Raw genomic sequence first — 12,863 nt, forward strand, 5'->3', positions numbered from 1 at the left:
GGGGAATTCACACCACCATGCTGGGACAAAGTCGTGGAGTTTCACTTTGCATGTGAACTGGTGTAGTTGACCTGAGTTTTGATTGCATTCAGTGCTAGGTGTTCCATTCACAAGCACTGATTCCCTCGTATTCATTAACATAAAGATATTACTTGGCTGCTATGAACCCTCTAGTACTTCATGCAATTTCTGAAACTTGTTGAGAATAAAATTGTGGTGTTTGGCTTTCAGTTTGTTTCATTCACCTGTCTCATTAGGAGCATGCGTACCCTGCAGATGAGTTGATGCCACTGAGCTGTCGAGGAAGAGTTCGTGGATTAGAGCCAAGTCGTGGGGATGTTGATGATGCCTTAGGAAAGTACGTTCTAGAATTGCACATTCATAAATACTGTTCTGTGGCTGTTAAAATATTAAACTGCATAAGAATAGTGAGTATGTTACACTTGGCTTCACTTTATTGAGCTATAAATGAAGGTTACTATACAAGTTAAATATACCCATTAAATGTGTGCACTACAAAAGTTTATCTTGCGATTATCTTCTGGGCATAAAGAGACAACTGAAACAATTTTCCATATTTCGTGTGTAAATGTGTCTTCCGTGCACTTCCTTTGGTGGTACTTACCCCTGTATTGCTAAATGACTATAAACAATATTTGGCAAAAACTTTACTCAGGGTATCCTGTTAATAACTTAATGTTGCTCAAAGTTCCTGTTCTATTGCTGTCAGCTTTGGCTCAGTGTTACCATTCTCATCCCCGTCAGAAAACCGTATGTTCAAGCCTCGCTCCCGAGACCTGTGTACATGATTTAGGCCGACATTGGTAGTAGTGAGGGAGTGCTGCACTGTTGCAGATGCCATTGGACGACGGGTTAAAGAGACCCCCCTCTGCTCTATTGGGTGGACGTAAAATATCCTATTATGGTATTCAAAAGAGCAGGGGAATTGTCCTGTTGCCTTGGCCAACATTATTCCTCAAACGGCACCACTAAAACACATTGGGGCTGAATTTGCGGTCGGAGGCTTCCGATCAGCAGAAAATCTACGAACTTGCCTTTTGCCTCGGGATCCATGGAGACTTGCACTGCTGAATCTCTACATGTAGACCTGCATAGAGGTTTGCGTATGTTGGGGCACATGTGGTTCGCAGGCACCCTTGGGATCACGTGGGCTGCTCAACCAATCAAAGAAGGAGATCCCCATTCATACTTGTGGGGTTTCCGTACATACAGAATCTCCATAAGCATGAATGGGGATCACATACATAAATGCATTTAACATAACATAAATTACATATTTAAAATTAATTAATAAACAATATAATTAAACAATTAAAACAAGCTTAATGTTTTGAAAAATACATTTAAATGTTGTAAAGGGACTAAAAATAACCTTACCGTATTGTACATGTGTTTTAAAGTTTAAATGAATGAAAAAACATATTTTTGATTTTTTAAAAACTCTTACGCAAGTGAAAGCAGGCCTTGAGCCGCCTTTTGCCAGGTATAAGAATTTCACGGGCATTCGCTGGGCAAATAGCCCAACTCTCCGCCCGCGGCGGCCCTTTTCCCAGGGAAGCAGTGGATCTGTCAAGAGACTTAATACCTAATTAATATTGCTTCATCCAATACAAATGGTAGGATGACTCTTTTCTTTATTGTGTCCTATGGAGTTCATGCAACATTTACTGTATCTTAGCAGCTTAAAGTCTTCACTTTAAAGAGATTCTTGACAGATCGCAAGTTCCGGGTTTTCATGCATGCACCTTGTACGCAGCAATAGGGGGCTGCAAATAACGGCCCATTATCTGATCATTTATCTCATTGCTGTTTTTGGGGCTTTGCTGTGTGCAAATTGGCTGCATATGTCACTACATTATGTGAATGACTACACTGTAAAAGTAATTCATTGGTTGTAAATGTTTTAGGATGTCCTGAGGTCATGCAAGGTGCTATATAAAGAAAGACTTGCATTTATACAGCGGCTATCACGATCACCAGATGTCTGTGTTTTACAGCCAATGAAGTACTTTTGGAGTGTAGTCACTGTTGTAATGTATTAAATCTGGTATAATAATAGATATAAATGCAAGTTCTTCTTAAATCCAGGTCATCTACACTAAGCTGCTAAGATTGAGTAAATGCTACATAAACTTCATAGAACATAATGAAAAGAGTAGTCCTACCATTTATGGTGGATGAAGCAATATTAGTTAGGTATTAAGTAATAATGGCTATTGCTATTCATCCATGGCTTTCAAAACTTGAACCTTAACCAATGACCCCAAAATTCTGTTCTTTGCAAACAAAGACTGACCATAGTGGCTACCTTATTTTTGTCTGTAGATTTGAATGTTCCGGACTGTAATCTGAGCGCAGAAACAGCTTCTGATAATCCAGAGCTCAGATTTAATTTACAAAGGCCCACATATGATCTGGCAAGACATCATCTTAAACGTGGTGTGGTTTCTCTTAATTTGAGTTGGACCTTTTGAAAATGTTGACTATCAGATACAGGTGAACAGAGTGTAAAATGCTTGACTTCAGTCAAAAAGGCATTGAAGACTGAAAATGTGAACTTACATTTCCTTTGATATTGGAAACATTTAATATGCCAATTAGAATGGGAAATTTGACTCCGGCCAAAATAATATCTGTTGACCATGCACTAAATTTTAGGTATGTAAACCTCGGCCTCCACTTGGACTTTGTCTCCTCAAAGCTCCTTTTTTAAGTAACTCCATATTTAGTATCCATGCATATTGAAAATATAATACTCAAACAAACATGTTTTATTCCAGCCACTGCATCTGATGGTCAATATTTTCAGTTTCCTTTCTGCATTAAATGCAACCATTTGCACAAATGTTTACAGCAATGTGTTGCACTAAGGTAGTTACTTCAGAATACTTAGATGATTGATTTGATGGAGGTATATAACAGCCATGTTCTAAACATATAAATGCCAAGTTTTCCTTGAAAAGAGCTCTTCTATTGATGAATTACTGTGCGACCTAAAAACATCTTTTTGGGGAAAATATTTTTCTTTGATTTCATTCATAAAATCAACCTTTCAAAGTTTGCATTTGGGTTGTCGGTAAATGAATTTTTTTTTGAATGATTGGAGGAATTTTAACGTTTCAAATCTAAAATGAAAATATTCTGAATTGATCTGACTCCCAGTGACTGGTTCAGAAAGGTATAACTTCAGCCTTTTGTACACCGATGTTGCAGCTGCAAATTCCTGAAGTTACCTGTTTTTAACACGGGATCTGAAGTTTGTATTGAGAAATACAAAGCTGATTTAAAGTGACGATTTTGAATCCCTTGACAAGGCTCTCCTTTATGTAATGTAGTTTATTTTATATTTTAAGTGCTACTCTTGCGAGAACATTTGTTGAACATTATTGTGAACATATTTATTGGCTGAATTGAAAGATTTAACACCTTGGGCTATGTTCCAATTAGTGCTCTACTATAAGTTTGCAAAGACTATTAACCTCAACTGAGATCTGTTGCCTTAAAATAGTTGAGTGTTGATTAAAACAAGGCCAAGGGCTGGTGCAGAACCCATTTGCATCAGACAGGATAACCTGGGTTACAGCAGTCGAGCTAAAGTTTTGGTTTATTTATATTCTAATTTAAAATGAAGGTTCACTGATAGCAGAGAAAGAAAGCTGGAAGTTTAAAATAAAACAATTGAAATTTTTATCCATGCTAAACTATTTTTTCACCTTTATCATTTTAATTATGTTTTGATTTCCAGGTTTTCACTCACTCTTATTGATACATTAGATACACTTGTTGTAAGTATTGTGACTTGTTTTGCTTTCACGGTGGGGAAGGGGAAAGCGAAGCGGTTTCCTCCATGCTTGTTGTCTTTGACCAATTTAAATATTTTTCAGTTGAAGCCTATACACAAGACTGTTGGGCTGCTGGCTTTATTTGAGTTCGGTGTAAACTAATAGCCAAATGCTATAATTATTGTTGGTACTAGACACACACGTGTAACAGATTTTTGCAGTGAGATTTCTCTAACCGTAATTCTTTTTGTACTAATTGACATAATTCATGCCAATTGATAATGAGCAATTAATTTAAATTTGCGTCCATTGGAAGATGTTTAGTTATTTTTCCTTTAGCTTCAGGAAGAAGTTTTGCTTTTTTAAGTTGGGGGTGAGGGGAGAAACTACATGGTGTGTTGCAATAAATCAATTCTTAATTTTAAATAATAAAAAGTGAGGAATGTTAAACTCAGGAATAATGCAAAAGAAAGGTCAAATAAATAAACATATTACACATTTATTAGTGTGGTTTTGTCAAAATGGTCACATGAAGTTTAATAGTCCTCTTCATGCTGTATCTCCCATGTTGAGTTCTAAGAGTGCAAGCTGGAGAAGGAGCAGTACTCTAGTTGAGAACCATTTTTATTTTGATTCTACAAAATCCCTTTTGTTTTCTGCCTGGGCTATACTGGGGCTAAGAGGACAGGTGACCAGCTCACAGGCTTCCATTAGTGCCGATGAGTAGCAATAGTGAGCTGGAGATGACTTCCCCCCCCCCCCCCCCCCCCTCCGTCCTCGTCCCCATCTAATTTTAAATTTGTATTTTTTCTACAAGTTTTTATTTTATGCGTCTCCTTTTGCCATGTACGTTACTTCTCGCAAGCTGTCATTTCTGAACATTAGATGTAGTAGTATTTTATTCAATTTACTTCAAAGGTACTGAACAAACTGGATGAATTTGAAGATGCAGTGAGAAAAGTGATCCTGAACGTCCAATTCGATAATGACATTGTGGTCTCGGTGTTTGAAACCAATATCCGTGTGTTGGGGTGAGTAAAACTCAGCAGATCACCATTTTTCTGAATTTGCAGAATTGTCCAGTTCTCGCAGTGACGATGCCTTCATTAAAGTGCCATCTTTCATAGTGCATTTCTCAGCTTCCCTTTCTAAGGTTGTGTGGCAACCGACAACCCATTGCCACATAGTGCTAAGAGAGATTGATATCCGGGTTTCCTATTTAATGGGCTCCCAAACTGTTTAGCTAGAGGGAGGGAAAATTCTTGGACAAATCACCTTGGACTATTGTTACTCATCTTATAGCATTGGCAAAGGCTAATGTAGTGAATAGGGCTGCCTCTCTCCTTCAGGGTGTTTGAACTTTAAGATAGGGAGAGAAAGGGGACCTTGTAATCTACTGTGTAACAGCGATTAATAAATACAGCCTTTAATAGCACCACTTTGAATCATTAAACAACAGACCACTAAAAGCGTCAGCATTTTTTTTTAAAAGGGAAAACAAATGGCTCGATGGCATAGCACATTGATGTCATTACATGTTACATCATTAAAAAGTGTTAGGATGTGGCTTCACAATTTCTGCACAATATGCTCCTAATCTCAAACAGTTCATTGGAGGAGGCATGAAGCTAAGACTTCATCCCTTTCCCAAAGTTGGCTAAAGCCACTCAGTACACTTCATAGTCCTTAGCTACAGACTGATCTTGGCCGGGAGAATCTTGTTGTTTAGTCTAATATGTAGCACAAGAAACAAATTAAAATAGAGTAGCAAATTGGATGGAAGCAATTTAGCAGCATTTTGTATGGTTCTAATACGGTTTTGGTTGAGCAAACATTAAATATGCAAATTATTCAACCCACAAACTGACTTGCTATAACCCAGTCATATAGTAGTGCCTGTGTGCTAGCACTTGCTTTTCATGCATACAGAAATTCTGTGACTCGCATCTTTAAGTCTGCATTTCCCCAATACCTGTACATTGGGCTTTTACATGTGCTCATCAACCCACAATGCACCCATTCACTTTTAATGGGTGGAACAATCACAGGCTAATGAGCGTAGAAGTGGAAGCATCTAGCTATTAGAATTCTAATTTCATTAAATAGGACATGTACCACCAATAAGATGAAGTACTTACAAATGCTAATAGAAAATTAAAAGTCCATAATGGGGTATTTAAAGGAAACCTGAACTCCCAGCATGAAAGGAATCATTGGGGTAGAATTTGAAGTCTGGAATCCGCCTCCGATCTGCGAAACACATCCGAACCTACCTCCATGGGTCTAAGCTGCGGGGAGTGCTGGTCTCGGCCCTCCTGGCAAATGTCATCTTAAAGGCGCACGGATCCCAGAGAAACAGTTGGTTCAGCAGAGTCCCTATGAGCCCAGTCCTCCAATCACAAAGGAGGATTCCATTGCAGTCATTTACGAAGTGAATCCCCAATGATATGCAATGGGATCCCATATAATTAAATAATTTACACAATTCTAATAAATGTAAATGTACTTAATTTGAATTTAATTCATAAGTCCCTGCATTGCACCAACCTCAATAAAAATGTAATTTTTTGATAAATAATTTTAAACAGCTTAATCCGGGCCAATATTTGCATAAACTAATTTAAAGTATGTGTGCATAATTTTTTATTTTAAAATATTTTACCAGCCCTACAAGTGTCATGTGCAATTGCTTGGCAGTTGTTGGGAAAATAGCCCAACTCTGCGCCAGCAATACTGCTTATGTTGACTGCGTATGTAGATCGCAAGTTCCGGATTTCGCACATGCAAAGTTGTGGTACCATTCTAATGGATTATGATACTATCGGAGACTGCAAATTCTGGCCCATTATTGTACAATGACTCATTTATTACAAGACTGTAACTCAATTTCTTTAATACTTGTTATTAAGAGTATTATTTACTTTTTCTGCAGTGGGTTGTTGGGAGGTCATGTGATGGCAACCATGTTGAAAAACCATGGGAAGAAGATGCATTGGTATAAAGATCAACTCCTATACATGGCTAAAGACATAGGATATCGACTACTGCCAGCTTTTAACACCACAAGTGGACTACCGTACCCCAGGGTAAGTACAAAATCCACTTCTGATCTTGGAGCCATTTAATCTGAATACATTTTTTTTAATTAGAAGCACCCAGGTGTAATTATGATGTGCCTTGTCAGGTTTAATACCACAGGTAGTAAGGTAAATAGCAAGACAAAGCAAGCATCTTGTTACGTTTAGAATAACGCCACAAGACTGTATATCTTAAGCTCAAACTGTTGTGACCTTGGTCTCTTTATTGTAACTCCAGAGTGAGGAGGCAGCATGGTAGACTACCTTTTATACCTGCTTGCCCAGGGTGTGCAGGTGACCCTTGGGTCTCCCACAGGTGCGCCCCCTGGTGGCAAGTCTTACACATTGGTAATGTTTATATACATAACATCATTCCCCCTCAAAGTCTTAGATACAAGTTGAGGCAATCCGGGGCTCTGCGTTCCCGGATTGATCGCCTGAGTTGAAGTCCTGGCATGGGTGAGTCGGTCGGATCATTGTTGCACTGTGGTGTGGCTGGTCTGATCGGACAGTCTGGCATGGTGGGTTCATCCTCGTGGTTGACCGCGAGCTCGGTTGCTGGTTAGGTGTGTGTGGGTGGATCAATGATAGTAATATCCTCTTCAAACTGTTCTTGGTTGTCAGTGAACCACAGTTTGGTCTGATCCAAGTGCTTTCTGCACGTTTGTCCATTCAAAAATTTGACAACAAACACTCTATTCCCCTCCTTGGCGAACATAAGAACATAAGAATTAGGAACAGGAGTAGGCCATCTAGCCCCTCGAGCCTGCTCCGCCATTCAACAAGATCTTGGCTGATCTGGTCGTGGACTCAGCTCCACTTACCCGCCTGCTCCCCGTAACCCTTAATTACCTTATTGGTTAAAAATCTATCTATCTGTGATTTGAATACATTCAATGAGCTAGCTTCAACTGCTTCCTTGGGCAGAGAATTTCACAGATTCACAACCCTCTGGGAGAAGAAATTCCTTCTCAACTCGATTTTAAATTGGCCCCCCCCCCGTATTTTGAGGCTGCGCCCCCTAGTTCTAGTCTCCCCGACCAGTGGAAACAACCTCTCTGCCTCTATCTTGTCTATCCCTTTCATGATTTTAAATGTTTCTATAAGATCACCCCTCATCCTTCTGAACTCCCAACGAGTAAAGACCCAGTCTACTCAATCTATCATCATAAGGTAACCCCCTCATCTCCGGAATCAGCCTAGTGAATCATCTCTGTACCCCCTCCAAAGCTAGTATATCCTTCCTTAAGTAAGGTGACCAAAACTGCACGCAGTACTCCAGGTGCGGCCTCACCAATACCCTATACAGTTGCAGCAGGACCTCCCTGCTTTTGTACTCCATCCCTCTCGCAATGAAAGCCAACATTCCATTCGCCTTCCTGATTACCTGCTGCACCTGCAACTAACTTTTTGGGATTCATGCACAAGGACCCCCAGGTCCCTCTGCACGCAGTATGTTGTAATTTTTCCCCATTCAAATAATATTCCCTTTTACTGTTTTTTTTCCCCAAGGTGGATGACCTCACATTTTCCGACATTGTATTCCATCTGCCAAACCTTCGCCCATTTGCTTAACCTATCTAAATCTCTTTGCAGCCTTCTGTGTCAGCAACCCATTTGGGACCATGGCCATAATTAAGTCTGCGGGATGCGCCATTTCCACCCCGGTGGTGGGCAATGGTAACCGACTGAGGGCATCCACATAGTTCTCCATGCCTGGTCTGTGGCGGATTACATAATCATGCACAGATAACGTTAGTGCCCATCTTTGGATGCGGGACGAAGCATTGGTGGTACTACCTTTGCTTTCTGAGAACAGTGAAATGAGTGGCTTGTGGTCGTTTTCGAGCTCGAACACGAGCCCAAATAGGTATTAGTGCATTTTCTTAACCCGTATAAGTATGCTAATGCTTCTTTTTCAACCATACTGTAGGCTCTTTCAGCCTTGGATAAGCTTCTGGATGCATATGCAACCGGTTGCAGTTTGCCTGACTCATTGGCTTGCTGTAACACACAACCGACCCCGTAAGAAGATGCATCACCTTGAAACTTAGAAAATAGGTGCAGGAGTAGGCCATTCAGCCCTTCGAGCCTGCATCGCCATTCAATCAGATCATGGCTGATCATTCCCTCAGTACCCCTTTCCTGCTTTCTCTCCATACTCCTTGATCCCCTTAGCCATAGGGGCCATATCTAACTCCCTCTTGAAGCTAGTACTAAACGTTTACACGGGTCATAAAATACAAGTAACTTGTTGGAACATAGCAGGTTTCTGGCCTTGATAAAGGCTGTCTCTTGAGCTTTACCCCAAACCCAGTCGTCACCCTTGCGTAGCAATAAATGCAATGGTTCCAGCAAAGTGCTCAACCCAGGTAGAAAGTTACCAAAATAGTTGAGGAATCCGAGGAACGAACGCAGCTCCGTCATATTCTGTGGTCTGGATGCATTCTTGATGGCCTCCGTCTTGGAGTCCGTGGGTCTGATGCCGTCCGCCGCAATCTTTCTTCCCAGAAATTCGACCTCTGGCGCCAGGAAAACACACTTGGAGCATTTCAACCTGAGTCCCACTCTGTCCAGTCGCTTGAGAACCTCTTCCAGGTTGTGCAACTGTTCGGTGGTGTTGCGGCCAGTGATCAAGATGTCGTCTTGGAACACCACGGTGCACGGAACCGATTTCAGCAGACTCTCCATGTTCCTCTGGAAGATGGCCGTCGCTGAACGAATCCCAAAAGGGCATCTGTGGCATATGAACAGTCCTCTGTACGTGTTGATGCACGTCAATTTTTTCGAAGGTTCAGCCAGCTCCTGTGTCATGTAAGCAGAGGTTAGATCCAGCTTGGTGAACGACTTTCCCCCCCCCCCCCCCACTGCTAGCGTTGCAAACAGGTCATCCGCTTTGGGTAGTGGATACTGGTCCTGTAACGAGACTCGGTTGATCGTTACCTTGTAGTCCCCGCAGACTCTGACTGTCCCATCGCTCTTCAACACCGGAACAATTGGACTGGCCCACTCGTTGAACTCGACTGGCGATATGATCCCCTCTCGTTGAAGTCTGTCCAGCTCGATCTCGACTTTCTCTCGCATCATGTATGGAACCGCTCGGGCCTTGTGATTGGGTCGTGCATCAGGGACTAGATGGATCTGCACTTTGGCACCTGTGAAGTTGCCGATACCTGGCTCAAATAATGATGGGAATTTGTTTAGCACTTGGGCACACAAGGTGTCATCCTCTGAAGACAGTGCTTTGATGTCCCAGTTCCATCGGATCTTTCCTAGCCAGCTTCTGCTGAACAGCGTTGGGCCATCACCTGGTACAATGCATAGTGACAAATCATGCACAGCTCCATCATACGATACCTTCATTGCCACACTACCAATGACTGGTATGAGCTCTTTAGTGTAAGTGCGCAGCTTGGTGTGGGTCGGACTTAGTTTTGGCCTTTGTGCCTTGTTGCCCCACAGTTTCTCAAAAGCCTTCTGGCTCATAACTGACCGACTTGCTCCCGTTTCTGCCTTTTCCAGCTCGTTGGCCACGAAGTACTGGTCAAGACGCTCAACGAAGGCTTTCCAATCATCACCATTAACAAACCTCAAGAATACCAACGGCAGCCATAACTGCGTGAAAGTTCGTGGTTTGTTACGTTTAGAATAATTCCACAAGACTCTATATCTTAAGCTCAAACTGTTGTGACCTTGGTGTCTCTATTGTAACTCCAGAGTGAGGAAGCAGCATGGTAGACTGCCTTTTATACCTACTTGCCCAGGGTGTGGAGGTGACCCTTGGGTCTCCCACAGTTGCGCCCCCTGGTGGCAAGTCTGACACATTGGTAATGTTTACATACATAAGACATCTTTTTACACTTGCTTTTTATTGCCTATGTTCTCTGATGGGCTGAATCTTGGTATACTACAGAAAATAACTTTCTGCAATACTTTTAAAGCATTTGTGATGGATTAGTGAAAAGTTTTAAAAATTATTTTTAATTATAGGTCAATCTGAAGCATGGAATATTGAGCCCTCTGTCCCGAACAGGCACAGAGTCAGACACTTGTACAGCTTGTGCTGGAACCATGATTCTGGAATTTGCTGCTCTCAGCCGCCTGACGGGTGAATCTATTTTTGAGGTAATGCAAGTTTATTAAAGTGCTGAATTAATTTTGAATTATTTTATTGGAGTCATTAGTAAAGTAGTATTTCATTTTTGCGAGCACCATATCTGATTCCTATTTGAATGTAGGACCTATGTTCAGTGCTTGCTGACTGATGCTGATTCCTAGTGGCTTGTAGATCCAGATAAATGAATTGCCTCAAATTGCCTGTTTCAGGATCTGTCTCTTATTACAAATCATGTGCATACACACCGTGATCAATTATCGCTTCACCTGAAGTCTGCTCTATTAGGCCACCCCATGGAAAACTGACCAGCTCGAATCTATTTTGGTTCAATGGAGTGAGTTCAGTTTCAAGGGATTTTGAAGCTGATGGCTTCAATTTTCTCTCCCCATCTCCCAACTAATCCCTAGTACAGCATCATTTGATTATAAGCATCCATGTACTTGGTCTAATAATTTAAGAGTGCACAAAAGTGTATTTTTCGGATCCTCATGTTTACTGACACAAGTATTTTCATTGCTGTGAATAACTTGTTTTGAACTTTTAATGGCACTTTGTTTCTGAACTGCCTCCAATGATTCTCTCTAACTGTTTTTTCTTCAAATAAAACGTTGTGGTTTGTTTAAAATCTTGAGTCTCTTTTAGTGCTTTGCTGTTCTGTTTCTTTTTGACTTGCGTGTCTTTTTTTACCTTTATCACTCTTGTTAAGTGCCTTGAGACATTTTACTATATTAAAAGCACTACATAACTATGTTGTTGCTTTTTTGAACCTGTGCTGTGTTGACAGCACTCCATAACCGTGAGGGTTTTCAGCAAATTTCCACTCTTTCCGAATACTGCTGCAGAATGATTAATTTCTAGATGCAAATCAACTTTAAAGACCTGCTAAAAATAGCATGGATCTATTCTAATTGTAGTTCAGACTACAATTTTGCCCCCGAGGTGAAATGCAGCATGTTCTCTGCACTTCAATTAGTCTATACATTTGCAGATTTTCTTCCAGCTTTTGATGAGGTAAATATCATAACATGTATTTAACATGTAATTTGGTAGCTCCCTCCACAGGAATGAACCTACAGGGCTGCCTTCAGTATAAACCTGTGGATTACAGGCACTTTATTCAAACCAGAATAGAAAATAATAACTTGGGCTGAAACTATAAACTGGCCATAAGCTGTTTTCATTCCTGGTTTACTAGCCAGATCATTTTGTGACGTTGTGGTACATATTGAAACATTTGAGACCCCTTTAATGGATGTGAATTTGAGGGCAAAGCTGTTGATACACTATAGACTTGGCAAAGATCATTTGAGAGGGATGTGTGGAAGGGTTTGTGGGAAACTGGATGTTGTGTCATGTTATATTGGTTGGCAATAATTTATGTTATTGAAGTGTGGGGTAGATTGAGAAATGCTGCAAGGTATTCACACACACTTTGATTTTTGGGTTCAGTCATTCCCGTTGATAAATGAGGTTGGGGTGCTCCCAAATATAGAATCCAGACTACTTGGTACAGCCGCAGGTGGGGCCTAAGTATTGGCTGTTCAAATAGTTCTAGTTGGAACATCTACAGGACCCCTATTTTCTTGGGAGCCAGCTGCACCACAGCATATTTCCCCTGTAAGAAGAATTGTATTTCCCTGGTGCTGTGTTGCATCTCCTGTCCTCCGAGCAGTACATTACCCAGGTATGGAGATGGGTCTGTGAACGAGGTGAGGCGATACAAGAGGCCAGTCGTCGTGCATGTAGTTTCTCGGGATTGAAACAACCAGAATGTATGCATTCATAAATGCACCCCTTGTTCTGTTCTTTCAAAAAGGGACAGCTGTTCCTAATGTTGTGATCTTTTATTGTGTGCTTTTGAGTTAC

The 12,863-nt window shown here is 41.0% G+C and overlaps 1 protein-coding gene across 4 annotated transcripts in view; it reads left to right on the forward strand.

Moving 5' to 3' along the window:
* LOC139232491 (ER degradation-enhancing alpha-mannosidase-like protein 3) overlaps positions 1–12,863 on the forward strand; it is a 66,667-nt gene that overhangs the window by 12,911 nt on the left and 40,893 nt on the right. For all 4 annotated transcript variants that reach the window (XR_011588017.1, XR_011588018.1, XM_070862790.1 and 1 more), the window contains 5 exons: positions 258–358; positions 3,767–3,806; positions 4,722–4,834; positions 6,736–6,889; positions 10,871–11,005. Coding sequence is in view for 2 of the 4 variants with exons in the window: in XM_070862790.1 (XP_070718891.1) it covers positions 258–358; positions 3,767–3,806; positions 4,722–4,834; positions 6,736–6,889; positions 10,871–11,005 (543 nt within the window). In the remaining 2 variants the exon portion in view is untranslated. The remainder of the gene's footprint in view (positions 1–257; positions 359–3,766; positions 3,807–4,721; positions 4,835–6,735; positions 6,890–10,870; positions 11,006–12,863) is intronic.

This window comes from Pristiophorus japonicus, chromosome 20 (genome assembly GCF_044704955.1).
Source record: "Pristiophorus japonicus isolate sPriJap1 chromosome 20, sPriJap1.hap1, whole genome shotgun sequence".
NCBI lineage: Eukaryota > Metazoa > Chordata > Chondrichthyes > Pristiophoridae > Pristiophorus > Pristiophorus japonicus.